Source organism: Canis lupus, chromosome 29 (genome assembly GCF_048164855.1).
Source record: "Canis lupus baileyi chromosome 29, mCanLup2.hap1, whole genome shotgun sequence".
NCBI lineage: Eukaryota > Metazoa > Chordata > Mammalia > Carnivora > Canidae > Canis > Canis lupus.
This window is the reverse complement of record NC_132866.1, coordinates 18,979,921-19,002,465: the sequence shown is the minus strand read 5'-3', so window position 1 is coordinate 19,002,465 and position 22,545 is coordinate 18,979,921. Positions and strand designations below refer to the sequence as shown.

General features: G+C 36.6%; 1 protein-coding gene across 4 annotated transcripts in view; it reads left to right on the top strand.

The window, feature by feature from the left end:
- The window catches only part of SHOC2 (SHOC2 leucine rich repeat scaffold protein), a 96,504-nt gene that overhangs the window by 27,623 nt on the left and 46,336 nt on the right, over positions 1-22,545 (top strand). For all 4 annotated transcript variants that reach the window (XM_072805341.1, XM_072805339.1, XM_072805340.1 and 1 more), the window contains one exon: positions 15,488-16,433. In XM_072805341.1, coding sequence (XP_072661442.1) covers positions 15,731-16,433 — 703 coding nt within the window. In that variant the 5' untranslated portion in view covers positions 15,488-15,730. The remainder of the gene's footprint in view (positions 1-15,487; positions 16,434-22,545) is intronic.

Sequence of the window (22,545 nt, the reverse complement as noted above, 5' to 3'; positions counted from 1 at the left end):
TTTTCTATTATAAAATGTTTCAGTAACAATTTTTGTTTTAAAGTCTATTTTATCTGAAATAGTGTCACTTCAGCTCTCTTTTGGTTACTATTGGGATGGTATACCTTTTTCTGACATTTTAATCTGTTCATGTTTTTTAGTCTATAATGTGTCTCTTGTTGACAGTATATAGTTGGATCACCTTATTTTCATCTTTTCTACCAACTTTTGCCTTTTGAGAGTTTAACCCATTCACATTTAATGTAATTATTGGTAAGGTAGAATTTATATCTGACACTTTTCTATGTGTACTTTTTTGTTTTTCTGTTTCTCCATTGCTGTCTTTTGTATTAAATAGATATTTCCTAGACTACTATTTTCTTTGTGATCTTAATGGTTACCCTACAAAATTAACATCTTAAATCATAAGAATCTGGTTCTTATCAATACCAAGTTAATTTCAGTAGTGTAAGAAAACTTTGTGCCTATGTAGCTCCATTTACCCCCTCCATTTTGCTTATTGTCATGCACGTTATATCTTTACACATTGTGTGCCTTTCAGCACAGATGTTTATGTATCGCTTTATGCAATTTTCTTTCGTTTTTTTGATGAAGTAGGGAATAGAGCTTCATTTATTTAGTTTTTACTGAAATTCCAGTTAACACATAATATAGTATTAGTTTCAGGTGTACAGTATAGTGATTTAGCACTTCAATACATCACCCTATGAAATTTTCTTTTACATTGAATAGGAGAAAACTACAAGAAATACATTTATACTGCTCTTTATATTATTTTTGTAGTTAATTTTACTGGTGATCTTTATTTCTTCATTTGTATTTTAATTATTGTCTAGTGTTTTTTCTTTCTAAACACTGAAGGAGTTATTTGGTATTTCTTGTAGGGCAGGTCAGCAACAAATTCTTTCAGTTTTGCTTATCTGGGAATGTTTTAAATTCACCCTCATTGAAGAATAGTGTTGGATACAGAATTTTTGATTGACAGTTCTTTTTTATTGCTTTCAGAACTTTGAATATGTCCTCCCACTGCCTCTGGCCTCCTTATTTTCCTATGAGAAATCTGTTAACCTTTTTATCTCTTACACAGGATGAATCACTTGCTGCTTTCAAGTTTTTCTTTGTCAGCTTTCGCCATTTAGCAGTTTGGTAATGTAGATTTCAATGTAGCCTGTGTATAGATTACTTTGAATTTATCCTACTTAGAGTTTGTTAAGCTTCTTGGAGGTGTAGATTAATTCATTCCTTCAAAATTGGAAAGGAACTTTTTGGCCATTATTTCTTCTAATATTTCTGTCACTTGTCTCTTCCTGGATCTCCCATTGTATATATGTTGGTTCATTTGATATGGTGTTCCACAGATTTCTGATACTCTGTTTATTTTTCTTCATGTTTTTCTATTCCTCAGGCTGGATAATCTCAATTGATCTATCTTAAAGTTCACTGTTTTTTCTGCCTGCTTATACCTGTTGAACCTTTCTACTTTTTCATTTCAGTTCTTGTTATTTCAACATCAAACAATCTATTTGATTTTTCCTCCAAATATATATTTTTTGTTAAAGATTTTATTTATTTTAGAGAGAGCATGAGAAGAGGGAGGGGCAGAGGGAGAGGGAGAGAGAAAATCCTAAGCAGACTTTGTGTTAAGTGCAGAGCCTGATGTGGGGCTCAATCCTAGGATCCTGAAATCATGATCTGAACCGAAATCAAGAGTTGGACACTTAACTGACTGAGCCTCCAGGAGCCTCACCCCCAAATAATTTTTATCTTTTCATAGTCTGTATTTGGTGAGACGTTCCGTTGAAAAATTACATTTGGACATATTAAATAATGGGCATTTAAATAATATGGACATTTACAAAAAATTGTTTAAAGAACAGTTTTAAATTACAAAATAGGACAGTTGTTGAGATTTTTGCCTTTTCCCCAGGATCTGTTCTTGCTGCTTATTGTGGTGGTTGTTGATTTAGTGACTTCTCTGCACTAATTTTGGCTAACTCAAACTTATGAATGTGTTCATAGCTAAACTATAATTCTTGCACAAGTCCTTCAAGTTGTGTGGCCACTGAAGTCTCACTTGTTTAGCTTAATGGTTAGCTAATGATTGGACAGAAATGTCTTTAAATGCCTGGAACTAATAAATCTTCTAGTCTTTGCCAAAGAACTCTGTTGTTGGGATGTACCTTCAAGCACTCAACCAGGCATCTGACAACTCTGACTAAGCCTTTACTTCCTGCTTATGCAGGGCCCCACAGTTAAAAATAAGGGCTTGGGACATTCTCAGGTTTTTCCTGAGCATATACACAATCTCCAGCATGCATACTGCCTTAAGCATGTACATGAGCTTTTAGATTCCCAGGGATGTGTTGGAATATTTCAAAGTCCCTGTGGTATCTCATTCCTAGTTTGTTTAAGGCTTTTTGATTAGTCTGTTGTTTGGCTCAAATGTTGGCCACCACCTCAAGCCAAGTGAGTATAAAACACTTACCTATAATTGTTTTCAGCAAATCTTTTCCTGGGGAAAATGTCTTTTGCATTGGGCAAGCACTGAATTAGGTCAAATATGAATAGTATTGCAAGTAGACTCTCTGGGAGCTACCAACCAGGGCTAATAGTAATAGTTTGGAGGGATTGAAGCTGTCAGTGGGCTCCAGCTTTGTTTTGCTCCCTCTGGTAGCTGCTAGGCTGCACTGGGAATGTGGGCTATAATTTTTCAAGGCTACTATCCATCTGGAGAGCAAGGAATGAGACTAGGACAAGTTAAAATCTAACGAAGCTTGTTCTTTCCTTCCTTCCTTTCAGTTCTTTCCTTCCTTCCTTTCTAAAGGAAACTTTTGGTTAATTTTCAGAGTTCTGATAAAATTAATTACAAATGATTTTGCCAGTTTTCTATTCACTGCTTTTGTAGAGGAGTGAAGTTTTGGAGGTATTCACTGTTATTTTTCTGATGTTATCTCCAGTTGGGCTTTGACATCTCATACTGACAACCCTTCCTGTTTAGATGTGCCCCCAAACCCTGAGATAACTTAAAGATTATTATCTTAAAAATTGGAGGATATAACAAAGTTATAAATGGTAGAAACATGTTTATTAAAATATAGGTAGCACAAAACTTAGTAAGTACTAAATTGTAGGTTTTGTAGAGTCACTTGTAAGAGCTTCATCTACCCTGGAGTCCATATGTGCCTAATTGCAGGAAGCAACTTCTGTGGGCCCAACAGCTTTCTTGCAGTCCATTTTCTTTAAGACCACTCTGTTTCTTCAGTTACAACTGCTTATAATACTTTCTCTTTGCCTTGTGACCTTTGACATTTCTGCTGGTTTTATATTTTTGTGTTTCCCAAAGTGCTTCTTGTCCTAAAGAATATTGAAATTAGGGGCCCCTGGGGGGCTCAGTTGCTCTGAATCTTGGTTTTGGCTCAGGTTGTGATCTCAGGGCTGTGAGATTGAGCACTGTGTTGAACTCTACACCCTCTGTGTAGTCTGCCTGAGTTTCTCTGTCTCCCTCTGCTCCTCTCCCCCATGCTTGCTCTAAATTTATCTTTAAAAAAAGTTGAAATTAATGTATAAAAAATTACCTCTAAGATATATTTTCTTACAGTTTGAAAAATTTTCCTACCTTTTTGAAAAAAATATTTTTAATCTTGTATAAAATTTTTAAAACTGAATTTTCCCTTGATTTGTTACATTTAAGTTATCTTTTTTTAATTACATTATTATGATGTCTTTCATGTTTATGAAAGAAAAGATTTGGCTCAAACAATCTTCTTTTAATAACAAAGTATTCTTTTTAATGTATACATATGATCAGTAAAATAATCTTATAAGTAGCTTCCATTTTTTTACATTTTTTTATTGGAGTTCAATTTGGCAACATATAACACCCAGTGCTCATCCCGCCAAATGCCTGTCACCCAGTCACCCCAACCCCCTGCCCACCTCCCCTTCCACTACCCCTTGTTCATTACCCAGAGTTAGGTGTCTCTCATGTTCTGTCACCCTCACTGATATTTTCACTAATTTTCTCTCCTTTCCCTTTATTCCCTTTCACTAATTTTTATATTCCCCAAATGAATGAGGCCATATAATGTTTGTCCTTCTCCAATTGACTTATTTCACTCAGCATAATACCCTCCAGTTCCATCCACATCGAAGCAAATGGTGGGTATTTGTCATTTCTAATGGCTGAGTAATATTCCATTGTATACATAAACCACATCTTCTTTATCCATTCATCTTTCGATGGACACTGAGGCTTCTTCCACAGTTTGGCTATTGTGGACATTGCTGCTATAAACATCGGGGTGCAGGTGTCCGGCATTTCATTGCATCTGTATCTTTGGGGTAAATCCCCAGCAGTGCAATTGCTGGGTCATAGGGCGGATCTATTTTTAACTCTTTGAGGAACCTCCACACAGTTTTCCAGAGTGGCTGCACCAGTTCACATTCCCACCAACAGTGCAAGAGGGTTCCCCTTTCTCCACATCCTCTCCAACATTTGTGGTTTCCTGTCCTGTTAATTTTCCCCATTCTCACTGGTGTGAGGTGGTATCTCATTGTGGTATTGATTTGTATTTCCCTGATGGCCAGTGATGCAGAGCATTTTCTCATGTGCTTGTTGGCCATATCTATGTCTTCCTCTGTGAGATTTCTGTTCATGTCTTTTGCCCATTTCATGATTGGATTGTTTGTTTCTTTGCTGTTGAGTTGAGTAAGTTCTTTATAGATCTTGGATGCTAGCCCTTTATCTGATAGGTCATTTGCAAATATCTTCTCCCATTTTGTAGGTTGTCTTTTAGTTTTGTTGACTCTTTCTTTTGCTGTGCAGAAGCTTTTTATCTTGATTAAGTCCCAACAATTCATTTTTGATTTTGTTTCTCTTGCCTTCATGGATGTGTCTTGCAAGAAGTTGCTGTGGCCAAGTTCAAGAAGGGTGTTGCCTGTGTTCTCCTCTAGGATTTTGATGGATTCTTGTCTCACGTTTAGATCCTTCATCCATTTTGAGTTTATCTTGGTGTATGGTGTAAGAGAATGGTCTAGTGTATTCTTCTGCATGTGGATGTCCAATTTTCTCAGCACCATTTATTGAAGAGACTGTCCTTTTTCCAGTGGATAGTCTCTCCTGCGTTGTTGAATATTAGTTGACCATAGAGTTGAGGGCCCATTTCTGGATTCTCTTTTCTGTTCCATTGATCTGTGTGTCTGTTTTTGTGCCAGTATCACACTATCTTGATGATCATAGCTTTGTAGTACAACCTGAAATCCGGCATTGCTATGTGCCCGGCTCTGGTTTTCTTTTTTAATATTCCCCTTGCTATTTGGGGTCTTTTCTGATTCCACACAAATCTTAAGATTATTTGTTCTAACTCTCTGAAGAAAGTCCATGGTATTTTGATAGGGATTGCATTGAATGTGTAAATTTGCCCTGGGTAGCATTGACATTTTCACAGTATTCTTCCAACCCATGAGCATGGAATATTTTTCCATCTCTTTGTGTTTTCCTCAATTTCTTTTAGAAGTGTTCTGTAGTTTTTGGGGTATAGATCCTTTACCTGTTTGGTTAGGTTTATTCCTATTTATCTTATGCTTTTGGGTGCAATTGTAAATGGGATTGACTCCTTAATTTCTCTTTCTTCAGTCTCAGTGTATAGAAATGCCACTGATTTCTGGGCGTTGATTTTCTATCCTGCCACACTGCTGAATTGCTGATGCTGGCCTCAAAGAACGAGTTTGGAAGTATTCCATCCCTTTCTATCTTTCGGGAACAGCTTTAGAGAATAGGTATTGTTTCTTCTTTAAACATTTGATGGAATTCCCCTGGGAAGCCATCTGGCCCTGGACTTTTGTGTTTTGGGAGGTTTTTGATGACTGCTTCAATTTCCTCCCTGGTTATTGGCCTGTTCAGGTTTTCCATTTCTTCCTGTTCCACTTTTGGTAGTTTTTGGTTATCCAGAAACTACTGGATAACCTGGATAAACTGGATGCGTCCATTTCTTCTAGATTGCCTAATATATTGGCTTATAGCTGCTCATAATATGTTTTTAAAATTGTTTGTATTTCCTTGGTATTGTTTGTGATCTCTCCTTTCTCATTCGTGATTTTATTAGAGTCTTTTTTTTTTTGCTTTTAATAAGGCTGGCTAATGGTTTATATTATTAATACTTTCAAAGAACCAACTCCTGGTTTTATTGATCTGTTCTACAGTTCTTCTGGTCTCTATTTCATTGAGTTCTTTTTTTTTTTTTTAATTTTTTATGATAGTCACAGAGAGAGAGAGAGGCAGAGACACAGGCAGAGGGAGAGGCAGGCTCCATGCACCGGGAGCCCAACGTGGGATTCGATCCCGGGTCTCCAGGATCTCGCCCTGGGCCAAAGGCAGGCGCCAAACTGCTGCGCCACCCAGGGATCCCCTATTTCATTGAGTTCTGCTCAAATCTTTATTAACTCTTCTTTTGCTGGGTGTAGGTTTTATTTGCTGTTATTTCTCCAGTTCCTTTAGGTGTAAGGTTAGCTTTTGTATTTGAGTTTTTCCAGTTTTTTTTTGAGGGATGCTTGTATTGAGATGTATTTCCCTCTCAGGACTGCTTTTGCTGTATTCCAAAGATTTTGAACAGTTGTATTTTCATTCTCATTAGTTTCCATGAATCTTTTTAATTCTCTAATTTCCTGGTTGACGCTTTTTTCATCTTTTAGTAGGATGGTCTTTAACTTCCATGTGTTTGAATTTCTTCCAAATTTCTTCTTGTGATTGAGTTCAAGTTTCAAAGCATTATGGTCTGAACATATGCAGGGGACAATCCCAACCTTTTGGTATCAGTTAAGACCTGATTTGTGACCCAGTATGTGGTCTATTCTGGAGAAAGTTCCATGTGCACTTGAGAAGAATGTGTATTCAGTTGCGTTTGGATGTAAAGTTCTGTAAATATCTGTGAAATCCATATGGTCCAGTGTATCATTTAAAGCTCTTGTTTCTTTGGAGATGTTGTGCTTAGAAGATCTATCATTTGCAGAAAGTGCCGTGTTGAAGTCTCCCAGTTTTAGAGTATTATTATCTAAATATGTCTTGTCTTTAGTTATTGATTGATATACTTGGCAGCTCCCACATTAGGGCCATAAATATTCTTGATTGTAGGTCCTCTTGTTGGATAGTATATATAGTATAATACAGTGTCCCTCTTCATCTCTTACTACAGTCTTTGGGATAAACTTTAATTTATCTGATATGAGGATTGCTACCCCTGCTGTCTTTTGAGGGCTATTTGAATGGTAAATGGTTCTCCAACCTTTTATTTTCAGGCTGTAGATGTCCTTAGGTCTAAAATGAGTCTCTTGTAGACCGCAAATAGATGGGTCTTGTTTTTTTATCCAGTCTGAAACCCTGTGTCTTTTGATGGGATCATTAAGCCCATTCACGTTCAGAGTTAGTATTGAAAGATACGAATTTAGTGTCATCATAATACCTATTCAGTCCCTGTTTTTGTGGATTGTTTCTTTGGGCTTCCTCTTTCTTTTACAGAGTCCCCCTTAATATTTCTTGCAGAGCTGGCTTGGTGGTCACATATTCTTTCAGTTTCTGCCTATTTTGGAAACTCTATCTCTCCTTCTATTCTGAATGAGAGTCTTGCTGGATAGAGTATTCTTGGCTGCATGTTCTTCTCATTTAGGACCCTGAATATATCCTGCCAGCCCTTTCTGGCCTGCCAGGTCTCCATGGAGAGAGGTCTGACGTTAATCTAATATTTCTCCCCATATAAGTTAGAGATCTCTGGTCTCTTGCTGCTTTAAGGATTTTCTCTTTATCTTTGAATTTGCAAGTTTCACTATTAAATGTCGAGGTGTTGAGTGGTTTTCATTGATTTTAGGGGTGATCGCTCTATCTCCTGGATCTGAATGCCTGTTTCCCTCCCCAAGTTAGGGAAGTTCTCAGCTATGGTTTGTTCAAATATGCTTTCTGGTCCTCTGTCCCTTTCGGCACCCTCTGGAACCCCAATTAAATGTAGGTTTTTCCTTTTGAGGCTGTCATTTATTTCCCTTATAACCTTTCCTAATGGTCTTTTAATTGTTTTTCTTTTTTTCCCTCAGCTTCCTTCCTTGCCATCAACTTGTCTTCTATGTCACTCTCTTCTACCTCATTAACCCTCATCGTTAGGACTTCCAGTTTGTATTACATCTCATTTAATTGATTTTTAATTTCGGCCTGATCTAAATTCTACAATCATGAAGTCTCTTGAATCCTTTATGCTTTTTTCCAGAGCCACCAGTAGCTTTATAATTGTGCTTCTGAATTGATTTTCTGACTTAAAATTGTAATCCAAATTCTGTAAGTCTGTGGCAGAGAGTACTGTTTCTGATTCTTTCTTTTGTGGTGAGTTGTTCTTTCTAGTCATTTTGCTCAGTGCAGAATCGCTAAAAACGAGTTGTACTGGAAAAAGGAAGAAAAAAAAAGGAAAACAAAACAAAAAAATAAGGAGGGGTATCCTCTAGTTCCATATGTTATAAATCCCTCTACTTCCCCTGGAGCTTTCCAGCTCTGTTTGGTCAAGAACTTGCTCTTCCCCTGTCCTTCCAGCTGGTCTTCTCGGGGAGGGGCCTGTGGTGCTGAGTCTCAGGTGTGTGTGTGGGTGGGGGGGAGCTGCCCTGCCCCCTGCCTCCTGCCAGGTGCACGGCTCAGTGGGAGCTGTTTACCTGGTGAGGTCCCTGTTCCCTGGCAGCCCGGCTCTGTTCCAGGCACAGGGTGACACCAGGAGGAACAGCTACACTGGGGGCGGCCAGTCCAGCCATGGAGTCAGCTCCCGCAGTAACTAACTACTGTAGCTCCCAGTCCGCACGGCCTGGATGCTCCCCCGGGGGCGGGGGATACTGGTCTACACAGTGGGGGTGCCTGGCGCCCGGGGCAGGCGTCTCGCTGTCCTGGGCCCTCCCTGCCTCCGCCTGTCCCGGGGGAGCGCAGGGTCCTGGGCGTGTCCCCCGCGCCCTGGGCTCCAGGGCCTGCGCTGCTGGAATTGCGCTCCCGGCCGTGGCTCCCGCAGGCAGCAGGCGCAACCCCCTACCCTGGAGCCCCCGCCTGCCCCCCGGCTTCTCCCCGAGGCCCCGCTGGGCGCTCCAGCCCGTTACCGAGATGGGCCCGGGTGTGTGGGGCGCTCTCCCCCGGCGCCCCTCCTGTTAGTGACCCCGGGAGCCTGGAGGCCCCGCTGCCCCTCCTGCTCCTGCCCGGGTTCCCTGCTGAGCGCCTCTCCCTCCGGGAAGAATCCAGGTGCAGAGTTTTAAAGCTCCCGCTTCTCCAGGTGGGGCCTTAATTTCCCGGGAGGCTCTCGCTGCTGGGCCTTAGCCTGGTTCCTGGGGGGGGGGGGGGGGGGGGGGGGCTCCTCACTTGATTCCTTTTTTTTTTTTTCTTTTTTTTTAAGATTCATTTATTTATTCATGAGAGACACAGATTGAGAGGAGAGGCAGAGACACAGGCAGAGGGAGAAGCAGGCTCCTCGTAGGGAGCCCGATGCGGGATTCGATCCTGAATCGGGGATCCCCACCCGAGCCAAAGGCAGGCGCCCAACCGCTGAGCCACCCGGGCGTCCCTCCCCCCGCCCCCCCCCCCTTTTTTTTTTTTGCCTTCCTACCATGTTAGAAGCACAAACTCTTCTCTCTATAGTGTTCCAGCTCTTCTCTCTTTACATCTCAGGTCGAATTTGTAGGTTTTCAGGATGATTTGAAAGTTATCTAGGTTGTTGGTGGGGACAGGGGACTTGGGGACCCTACTCCTCCGCCATCTTGCCCCGCCCCCTCTACATATCAAGTTTTTGATCATTTTTGCCTCAGCATAGTGCCCTTGAGATCCATCCCAGTTTTTGTGTGCAAGGATAGTTTGTTCCTTTTTATTGCTGAGCAGTATTCTATTGTATGGATATACCACAGTTTATCAGTTCACCCAAATGTTTTCACATTTGGGGCGTTACAAATAAAGCTGCTATAAATGTTTGTATACATATTTTGTATCACCATAAGTTTTCATTTCTCTAGGATAAATGTCCATGGGTACAATTGCCAGGGTTGTATGTTTATGAGAGACTGCCAAATTGTTTTCCAGAGTGGCTGTACAATTTACGTTATTAGCAATGAGTGATTGATCCGGTTTTTCCATGTTTTCAACAGCACTTGGTATCCATATTTTTAATTTTAGTTCTTCTAGTAGTCATGTGGTTATGTGCACTTCTCTAATGCTGTTGAACATCTTTACATGTGTGTCTTTAGTAGAGGGTCTCTAATTGGATTGATTGTTTTCTTACTATATAAAGGACTTTTTTACATATTCTGGATACATTTTTCTCCCAGACTGTAGCTTCTTTTCATTCTCTTCATAATCTTTTGACTAGGGAGACCTTTTTTTGGTAGGTACTTGTGCTTTTGGATTATGGACTTCCCTACTGCCAGACCAGGATATATAGGAAACAAAACCAAAAAAACCCAGAGAACTCACCATCGGGTTATCCTTCATCCAGAGTCCGTAGCCACTGTACGTTCTTTACCTTTCAGAATCTTACGCTAGTTTCTTTATGTATTTTGTGCAGGATTTTAGGTTATAATGGAGGAACAGGATAAAATGGGTTTATTCCATCTTGTTTGGAACCAGAAGTCATGTTCATTGTAAGACAAGATCCAGTATTGTTAAGCTTTCACATCCTCATTTAAAGTAAGACTAAGGAATATATTTAGTATATGTGGCCTATTGATGAGTTTTAGAAAAATAATTATTACAAGTGATGATTATCATTGTAGTCTTATACCAAGAGTAGATCTTACTAGTGCTAGTGCTTTCTCACTTCCATCTCTGCTCCAGTCCTCCCATCCCCTAGATTTTAGGAAATTGTAGCTAATTTTAGAAATAGCTAAAAGTATTGTTGAATGTTTTATAAGAACAAGGATTTGTTTTTTGTTTTGTTTTTTGTTTTTGTTTTTTCTGTTTTGTTTTGTTTTCTACTTCTTACATCCAGTTTGCATATAATCTGAGACAGTGACCTGGAAAACTGTCACCTGGTGGCTGAATTCAGTGTGTGGCCTCTTTCGGTAAACTTGTATTGAAACACAGCCTCACCTAGTCATTTACATAGTGTCTACAGCTGTTTTCATGCTAAAGTGGTAGAAATGAGTACTTGTAACAGAACATCTGGCCCACAAAGCCTAAAGCATTTAATATGTGGCCGTTTACAAGAAAAGTTTCCTGACCTCTGACTTAGAAAGTATTGAGGCCTAAAGTACTATAATCAGCATCCTCCTACAATTATGACTTGGATAGTTATCTTTGAAATACAGCATAGTATAGTGGAAAGAACATTCATGGGCTTACAGTCAGGTAGACCTGGTTTTGAATTTTTCCTTATTTACCAGGTATCTGACTTTAGTGCCTTAATTTTCTTGTCTATAAATTGGAAATAGAGGAACTCGTGTACTTAGGAATTTGAAGTTAAGAATTTTCATGATTTGGAATATAGTTATTAAGTACCTGAGAAAAATTTTATCAGCTTAGACCTTTGTCAGCAAATAGCATTGGTAGTTTCTTATTTGGTATCAATTTTTGGACAAATGATAAAATGAACTCAAGAAACCTAACTTGGTTATGAGTAGAGATACTTTTAATGTTTTCCTTGATGTGGTTGTGAGAATTTGAAATATGATAAAAAGTTCATGTCAAGTGCTCTATATATGGTAGTTATTAGGTGGTAGGGAATAGAGGAATCTTCTGGAGTGGTGAAGATCCCAGTATAAAAGCACAATTGCGGGACACCTGGGTGGCTCAGAGGTTAAGCATCTGCCTTCAGCCCAGGGCGTGATCCTGGAGAAGCCAGATCGAGTCCCGCATCGGGCTCCCTGAATGGAGCCTGCTTCTCCCTCTGCCTGTGTCTCTGCCCGTCTCTCTCATGAATAAATAAATAAAATGTTTTTAAAAAAACACAATTGCTAGCCTCAAGCTTAGTAAGTGGTGCAATTTTATGCTTTTCACTAGATTTTAAGCATTTTTAGAATGGGTACTGTCACTTTCTATTGTATAACTAGTCAAATTTTGTGCAAACCTAACTGTTTCCCATTGTTACAAAGGGATTTAAAAAAAAATCTATTGAATAGTTTATTTCCAAGAAACATGAAAGGTTACTCCCAATACTTTTTTTCTTGTCCAAAAAAGCTTAGTAGTGTCATCTGATTCAGGTCTAGATTAGACCCAGATCTTAATTTGGGACTGTCAAGTTGTTTGTTAGTTGACTTAGACAACATATATTTTTACTGAATGTGAAAATTTTTTAGTTAATAGTCAAGCCTGGTTAGTTAGTTAATCCTTTCAGTATGATGATAATGTCAAAGTCTAAATTCTATTCTCTTTAACTAGTTCTACTGTTATGAACAGTGTCTAAACCATATTTGAATAAATCTCAGTTGCAAGAGTTATAGGATGAGTATGTGGGATCAGTTGAAATCCATCGCTATTGTAAGAAAACCATCAAACAGCCTAAGTATCTCTAGTATGAACTTCAGATATGTTATGTTATTTATATACCATGGGAACTCTCCAACTTCAATGAAAACTTTAAATTATTAGTAACTTTTTTTGTCATTAATACAGTTTCCTGACCCACTCCTTTTATCTTCATTTTTATTTTATTTTTTTATGGAATCATTTTTAACATTTATAGTAGTATCATGTATGGAACATACAAATATTTATGTAGTTCAGTTTTCATTTTATTTAATTTTTTTTATTTATGATAGTCACAGAGAGAGAGAGAGAGAGAGGCAGAGACATAGGCAGAGGGAGAAGCAGGCCCCATGCACCGGGAGCCCGACGCGGGATTTGATCCCGGGTCTCCAGGATTGCGCCCTGGGCCAAAGGCAGGCGCTAAACCGCTGTGCCACCCAGGGATCCCCTATTTAATTTTTTAAAGTAATATCTGTGTCCATTGTGGGACTTGAACTCACAACCCCGCGATCAAGAGTCACGTGCTGTACTGACTGAGCCAGCCATGCATCCCCTCAATCTTCATTTTTAGAATAATATTTAAGAAATTGTAAGTGTATCAGTGTTCAGATGCTCAGTGTTCAGATTTGGTTATATCCTGTATTTCCAAACTTGATAAGCCTTTGCCGAGACATTTCTTATTAAAACAGATGTTTCCAGATTCTTTCTAAAGATTCCAATTCAGTGGTTTAGGATGGAGATTGGGCTTTTTTTTTTTTTTTTTTAAAAACATATATCCCAGGTTTATTTTACTTAATTTTTTTATTAATAGAGAAGTTTGGGAAACATCAGAATAGGAGATCAAGGATTCCATTTTTTAAATTGCCAGTTGTGTGTTTAGAAAAGTGTTACTTTTAAGTCACAAAAATGCCTTTAAATCTAAGCAGAAACATTAAAGTTTTGCTAGTATACTTCTTGAGAGGCTGGATTTGTTCTTTAATACTGAACATCTTTTTTTCTACCATATGCATTTTTAAATTCAGTACATACATATCTTGCTAAATAGAAATTTGATTTTCAGGAACTTGGCATAATGAATGACATTTCTTACATATAAATTGATAAGCAGTTCTGCATTCTGTCATTTGTGTTTATCTCCCATCATTCACTCTTGTATCATTGTAATAAATGTGCTTTCATTTTGGCTCATCAGCATTTCTTAGTACCTCTGAAGGTTTTCTTTCCCCATTGTAGCTCAAAATTATTTTCTCGTTTTGAAGGTTGTGGTGAGTAGTGGGGAGATAATAGCTTTTCAGATATGCTAGCAAAAACTAGCATTTTTTTTTAACTGTAGAATCTTATAGGCTGATGAAGTTCGACTCTAATCTGGAATTTACAGATCATTAGTCTTCTACCCAGCTCCTGTTATTACTGCACCCCTGAGACTTTTGCTTCGGCAAAATTCCACCTTTTCACTTTCCTATGGCAAACTAAGCTCATTCCATATTCTTGGCTTAGGTTACCCTTTCATTGTATCCACATGGACTAATTTGCCATCTTGTCTTTACTTGCTTGTACTTCTGTACACAGCCTTTCTCAGCCACTTTCACTGAGGTCAGTTTTCTCAAAAGAGCAGTAGCATATGTCATTGTCTAAGGATTTACTATCTTATGTTATTGTCATATGTGAGTGCTTTGGATTTTTTTTAAAGGATTTTATTTATTTATTCATGAGAGACATAGAGAGGCAGAGACACAGAGACAGAGGGAGAAGTAGGCTCCTCGCAGGGAGCCTGATATGGGACTTGTTCCCGGGACCGGGATCACACCCTGAACCAAAGGCAGATGCTCAACCGCTGAGCCACCCAGGTGTCCCTGGATATCTAATTAAACCATAATCTTGTATAGGGTAGGACTCACATCCTCTGTATAGAAAATCTAAGCATGATCCTGTGCACTTAGACTATCAGATACTTCTGGTGGTTTCATAAAATTAACTATTTTTCCTAACATCTTAAGCTAATCAAGTAGGATGTGAATCATTTTGTCTTTAACCTTTGAGCCCTACTACTACATAAAGATCAGTTACTTATAAAGTTAATAAGTCACAAGATACAAATTATATTTTAAATTGAAAAATGCTTAGGGAAGACTGACTCCACAAAGATTTTACTCATCTTTTCAGCTTTTGTGGTTCTTTTTGGTCAATAATTGTACCATGAACTTTTTCTACTTTTAAGAACCCTTAAGAATCCTTATCACCATTCAGTTTCTAGTTTATAGATCTCATTGGAGATTTCTCTTTATTACTGTATCTCAAAGGTGGTGCCTAGACCTACCTACGTTAGAGTCACCTAGAATGCTTATTAAAGTACAGATTCTTAAGACCTTTTTCCTAGACTATTTGCTTTGCTCTGTACATATTTCACTTGCCATTTTATTCTTTAGTGAGATTGCTCTTGATTCTATCATCATGGCCTTTGAATTTGTTCCTGTTACCTAAAGCTGTTTGGCAATTAGTGCAGATAGAGCAGTTTTAATGTAATGGTTAGAAACACAGGCTGTGAATATATACATTGGAATCTCAGTTCTGTTGCTTTTCCAAGATCACAGAGGTAGTTACTTAAAAATATTTCTGTGCCTCAGTGTCCTTATTTGTAAAATAGGGACAATAATTGATCTCCTAGGGCTGTTACATGTATTAAATTAATATTTGTAATTTTTTTACAGTGGTGCTTGTACATAGAAAGCTCTCAAACATTAGCTGCTATTATGATTTCTCCCATTTTTCAGTTCTTACAAACTTACGGAAACTTATATGCCTACCTTACCTCTTCCTGTTAGATTGTAAAGTCCTTGAAGATAGGGGCCTGCCTTACCAATTTTTATAGTTTTTTGATGGATTTTGCATAATAGAAAGTGTTCAGTAACTACTGTATCAAATCACAGAAAAATGGCCAAATTTTCAATGAGATTGTTTTTTCAGAGCCCATTTGCTTATTATAAATTATAATCTAAAGTAATTTAATATTCTTTTTGTATTGTATTTCAGGAATTCTAATGAATCATTGACCAAGCACCATTTTACCATTTGGAACAAGTTATCAGAAATGGGCATAGTGCTTTTAGATCCAACATGTAACAGATGGCTGTTACTCCATGGTGATTATTTCTTCAAGCCAACACCTTTTTTGATTGTGTAGGATCTTTGTCTCTTCATCTTTGAATTCCAGTTACTGTTGTTGGCAAATAAAACAAAGGAGTTCATGTAGTTTTTGCCCAAGTTTGAGTCACCATGAGTAGTAGTTTAGGAAAAGAAAAAGACTCTAAAGAGAAAGATCCCAAAGTGCCATCAGCTAAGGAAAGAGAAAAGGAGGCAAAAGCCTCTGGAGGTTTTGGGAAAGAGAGCAAAGAAAAAGAACCTAAGACCAAAGGGAAAGATGCCAAAGATGGAAAGAAGGACTCCAGTGCTGCCCAACCCGGGGTGGCTTTTTCAGTTGACAATACGATCAAACGGCCAAATCCAGCACCTGGGACGAGAAAAAAATCTAGCAATGCAGAGGTGATTAAAGAGCTCAACAAGTGCCGGGAAGAGAATTCAATGCGTTTGGACTTATCCAAGAGATCTATACACATATTGCCATCATCAATCAAAGAGTTGACTCAATTAACAGAACTTTATTTATATAGCAACAAATTGCAGTCTCTACCAGCAGAGGTGGGCTGTCTAGTAAATCTCATGACACTGGCTCTAAACGAAAACTCACTTACCAGTTTGCCTGACTCTCTTGATAACTTGAAGAAGCTGCGAATGCTTGATTTACGGCATAATAAACTGAGAGAAATTCCTTCAGTGGTGTATAGGCTAGATTCTCTCACCACTCTTTACCTTCGCTTTAATCGTATAACTACTGTGGAAAAGGACATAAAAAATCTATCAAAACTCAGCATGCTTAGCATTCGAGAGAACAAAATCAAACAACTACCTGCTGAAATTGGTAAGAGACCTTGGATTACTATTATTCGTAGTATTTGTTATGCCACATAATTTTGTTGAGTGCTTTTCCCTATTAGAAAATATCTGATATTTGCCTAAAAACAACTGGTTTCTAAATGTCATCTTCTTTATGTTTTATTTAATTATTCAGTTTTAGTAATATTAGTGTATGGTTTGAGCTTATTTTATACACTTAAGAAAGTGAGTTAGAATAGAAATGTAGTTGGGCCTGTTCATGTAAACCTATTCTGCTTTCATTTTCCTGGAGAAAAAGTAAATTTGTAGCAGTAAAAAGATGTTTCCCAGGTTTTTAACTTGTTACTACCTATTTTTAAAAATGTTTAAAAATTATGGTAGATTCATTAAGGCTATATTTTCCAGTTCTTTCACTTTCTCTTCTTTATCTGAAAAATGTGTAAATTCACATGACTTTTCTATGTAATTTACTGCAAAAGATTGGCATATAAGAGCGTTGTAAATAAAAAACAAAGGAAGGGGAGTAGTATAAAAAATAGGATATATATGTAAACAAGTCAGTAAAAATGTTTTATTTTTTAATTAGGGAATATGGTAAACTTTGACTTACCAATTTTAAGCAATTAAGGTATTTATGAGCTTGTTTTATAATATTTTAAATTGATATAAAAGTTAATTATGTAACTTTTTAATTTAAAGAAGGTTTTCTTATGAAAGATATATTCTGAATAAAATAGGCGATTTAAAAATATTGTTGCTTGAGCATTGGCACTGCAGCTTGTTAGAATATTCTGTATGTGTGTTTAAAAATTTATTTAGCTTTGAAAAAAGATGTAGTTTAAATTTTAGGTATGGCGTTTTTCTACACTTAACTCTATCCAGCCACACAATATCTTAACTAAATTTTGGTTTCATTAAATGTATTTAGAAAATCCATGATAGATTTTCCCAAGCAATAAACTGTACTCTGAAAGTATGACTCACTTATGAGTATTGAAATATCCTCAGGAGTCTGAGTGGAAATACTCCTTTTCATGTCTTCAGATAGAAATGTGGTTGTTGATTGACTTTTGATTTCATACCAGATTCAGTTAAAATTTCACCAATATGTATAGTTCATTCTGAAATAGAATTATAGGCTGTAGGAAATGCTAAAAGAAAAAAGAAATGCTAAATTTTTAGATAGAAATATCAAATGTTATTTCCTGTTTTTTTCTTATTGTTTTGTGTATATATTACATTCCATCTGAAAATGTTAGCTTTAATTCATGAGTCCTATTAAAGATGTCTTTCCATAGAGATGTTATCAAATTACCTGAGAATTAAAAGCATACATTTCTTATATAAGAAATTATAGGAAATTTACTTCAGTTTGTTCTTAGCATATAGATGTGGCATTTTTACAAAAGTGAATGTATTTTTTAAAAATTGGCAAATTTTATTTAATTAAATGGTTTGTGCCTGCCTAATCTTTTGACCTTTATTCCTAAGTTTGTAATTTTAAAAATAACCGTTGAATTTAAGAAGTACCCTTCCACAATTATAGTGGCGTCATTAAAGTTTGTGTTCTTGTAATTTTTGTATTTTTGTAAAAATAGTAACTTCATAAATGTTATTTTATTCCAAGCAGGGCATCAGATAGACAATAAACTGATTTTAAAGATAAAAGTTAATATTTCTTAAGAGAGGTTAAAATTTATAAGGTGTTTTTTTTTTCTTTTAAAGATTTTATTTATTTATTCATGAGAGACAGAGAGAGAAAGAGGCAGAGACATAGGCAGAGGGAGAAGCAGGCTCCCTGCAGGGAGCCTAGTGCAGGACACCATCCCAGGACCCCATGATCATGCCCTGAGCAAAGGCAGATAGATGCTCAACTACTGAGCCACCCAGGTGTCCCAAGATTTATAAGGATTAACTTAGATGCATGGATTTGGGGCAGACATTGTAGAAGTCTGCATTATCTTTTCCCTATAGAAAACAAGATGTCCAGTAAAAATAATATAATCATAATAAGAAGAGTAACTGTTTGAGCATAGTTTGTCATATGGTATATTTTGTGTATATTTTCTCATTAAGTTCTTACAGTAACACATTGCAATAGGCAGTTCTTCCTCCATTGTATTGAAGTAGGAACTGAAAATGTATAGAGAAATTAATTTACCAAAAGTCATGCAGCTAGGAAGTTGACAGAGTCAGAATATGAACCTAGTTCTTAACTCTGTTGCCCCCCACTAGTCTAGACGAGTTGATCCCACTCCACTCCCATAGTACATGACTTAGTCTGGGAGGTTCAGGGATCTGTACTTCTAAAGAGTAAGCTCAGGTATTGGATCTGTAGCTGCAGTTAAAAGCCATTGCATTGGGTTTTGTTTGTTTGTTTGTTTTTGTTTTTTTTTGAGGGAGGAGGATGTTAGTTTAATGAAGATATAATTCACATACTATACAATTCATATGTTTAAAGTGTGCAGCACAGTTGGTTTCAGCATATTCACAGAGTTGTGCAACCATCACAAACAATCTTAGAACACTTTTATCATTCTAAAAAGAAACTCTGCACTTTGGCAGTTACCCCTCCTCTGTTTTCTTGAAACCCCCTAGCCCTAGGCAGACTCTAGTTTGCTTTCTGTTTCTGTGGATTTACCTATTCTTGACATTTCATATAAATGGAATTATACACTGTGTGGTCTTTGGTGATTGGCTTCTTTCACTTAGCAAGCATGTTTTCAGAATTCATCCAGATTGTAGCATGTATTAGTTCTTCATACCTTCTTATTGCCAAATAATACTCCATTGTATGAATAAAACACATTTTATTTACCCATTCATCAGTTGAACATTTGGGTTGTTTCCAATTTCTGGCTATTGCAAATAAAATTACTATTAACATTTGTGTCCCAAGTTTTTGTGTGGGCATTGTTTTCATTTCTCTTAGGTTGTAAACCTAAGAGTGGAATTACTGAGTCATATGGTAACTCTTGTGTTTAACCTTTTGAGGAACTTCTAGACTGGTTTCCTAAGTGGTTTTTTTTACATTTCCACCATAGTATATGAGGGTTCCAGTTTCTCTACATCCTCACATCTTTTTTTATTATAGTCACTCCGTGAGTAATAAGTGGTATCTTGTGGTTTTGATTTGCAGTGTTTTGATGACTATAGATTTGTTTTTAATTTTTAAAAGCTATCTTTTATTATAAAGGAAAGACAGAAATAGTTATTTTCTTTAATGCAGATCTTGCTTTACTGCTTTTTTAATTACAAAAAATAAAATCCCAAACCCCTTTGAAAATGTTTCCAAATTAAGACCCATGTGAAAAAAACAAGTAAAACGGAAATTTGATGTTTTTTACAGTGTTCTATACTTTTTTTTGGAGTGAGGGAGGGGTACAAGGAGAGGGAGAAAGGGAGGATATTTAATGTGGGGCTTGATTGCACAGTCCTAAGGTCATGACCTGATCTGAATGAAATCAGGAGTCATTTAAGGGCCTGAGCCACCCAGGTGCCCCAAAAGTGTTATATACCTTTGTAGTTTGACTTACTGCTGCAACCCATAACACGAATTTACAATTCAAAATACATGTTAATTATCATTTTGTAAAACTTACTTCTATATATTTTAGATTTGTATTATTATAGAAACAGATTTATATTATACATATTAAGTATTTATTTTCTTGTCATATAAGTATACTTTCAGTCATGCCATCTAGCAATATATTTGAGGAGTATGAGAAATTAGACGTTCTTGAAATACAGCCTGTTGTTTAGTTTAATATATTTGGAATTTAGTCATTACACAAGTTTTGCTGCTTTATAAGGAACTATATTAAAATCAGAACATCTATCCATTATAAGCATTAATGGCATCTTTATTAATGCGTTGTGATTTCATACCAGTGATACATATTCGTGAACACTGGCAGAAAACAGTAAAAGGATACTAAACAGACAGTAAATGTAATCATACGAAGAGCTAGAGATTTTTACATCAGAGTAGTCAGTAGTCAGTAGTAGTTGATAATATTCATTTACCTTTCTTTTTGTGTGATAAGGCATGGACACAGAAAGTATATGTCCTGTCTTTCTGTGTCAAGTAGTAGAGGAAACTCTTAGTCATTGCTTTCTTTTACAAATCTGTTTTCATCCTTCCTCCCATACCTTCTTTTACAATTTGTAATCTTGAAAAAGACTCATCATTGTATACCAGGACAGTCAAGAAATAGCATTTTGAGAGGGAAAGCAGGGATATAATCACTGTTTCTCCCCATAACCCCTGCTGGTTCTGTTGAGTTTTATGTTAGAGATGTGCTTTTTTGTAATTTTTTTTCCTGAGTGGATTAGGATTAGGGCCATCAGATAGTCAATTTGAATAATTATTTAGGGAATTCTGGACAATGAAGTTTTAAAGGATTTTATTCTATTATGAAGGAAATGGTAGTTCTTTGAAACCAGAAAAAACTCCCATCTTTCTCTCTTATGAGTATTCCTACAGTTTTCCTTCATTGAAAAGTATGGTTTAGTTTAGGATTTCTTTAAACTTTAACCCTTTTTAATTATTCTTTATAAAAACAGCTAAAGTTAGGAGTACTTTTTTAAAAAATGTATTCTTCCTACATTATATATAATACACAGCTTCATGTGAATCTGTCAAAATAATCCATTTGCTTATGAGAATGATCTGGTATGTTAAAATGTATGCTTTTTCAAACCCATATTATTTTTACCTATTTTAAAGAAAGAGCTCTCATAGCATTCAGATCTGTAAGAAATTAGAATCAGCAAAAATTTTTTATCCATTTGACACAGTAACAGTTACTGAAAACAATTCCTACTATACTGAATTACTGCTGTTACATTCTATAAGTTAAGTGAAATAATATCATCAATGTCTATATAAAAATACTAAGGACAGAATCAGAATCAGCAATTTTTTTAAAAGTTGAAAGGACCTTAGAGATTTTTAATTCCCTGTTTAATTTTCTGTGGATTTTTATATTTTTATAGATAATAAACGGTAGTTTTTCAATAAGTGGAGCTTGAAGGCAATGTAATGAAATTCAATACTATTACTCATTTTTCAATATTAACTCAAATTTTAACCCTTAGTTCCTAAAATTCTTGAAATTCTCCCAGGACTGCCAGGGGTGATAAAATTCATGGTCCAGGTAACATTATTTGATGGATCTCATTTGAGTGTTTTGTACGAGTGCTAATGAATAACTTAGTTTGGCAGGAAAAAGAGATCAGGGAAGGGAATTCATGGTTATTAATAAATAACTCCTTTTGACTGAGAATCTACAAGAGACCCTAGAAATTTGGAAATGAACTGTTAACTTATTGTCATCAGATTGTCAGGTGTCTCACTGAACAACGAAAACCTATATGAGTTGTTATTGTTAAAGGAGGCTGTAAGAGAACAGAAAATAACACTTAAGCCATCTTAGAAGGGTTTGATAGGATCGGGTACAATTGACTTTCCACCCTACTGAGGTATAGGGAATTGTATTCTAATAACAGCATGCTACCCTACCCATTCAAAGGAATATAGACACTGTTGTCCATGTTGCCTAGTTGCAGATGCCCTTGATTAGAAGAGCTTACTGAAGTCGTCTTTGCAATGAAAGAGAGAATTAAGCCTATTAGATAAATTTAAGTAATAGTAAAAACTCTGATGTAAGTTCCTAAATCTGTTCAAGCTTGTTTGATAGGTATTTCCAGCTTTTGTTAATTATGTAGTTTTACAAATTAGTAAGATTTGATGTGATTTTTTTTTTGTATTAGTTAATCTCTGAATAATTGAAAATATTCCCATATGCTCAGGAACAAGAGATGAAATAATTTTTAAGATTTATTTATTTTAGAGGGGGTGGGAGAGGGAGAGAGAGAATCTTAAGCAGGTTCCATGGCCAATGCAGAGCTTCACTTGGGGCTCATTCTCACAACTTGAGATCATGAGCTCAGGTGAAACCAGAAGTTGGTCACTTAACCGACTGTACCACACAGGCACCTCAAAGATGGTTCTTTGCTTGATCGGTCTGGCTAGAGATATATCAATTTTATAGGTCTTTTAAAAATTTCTGCTTTTGTTTTTTTTTGTTTTTTTTTAATCTTTTGTTTTATGTTTCTATTAGTTTTTCCTT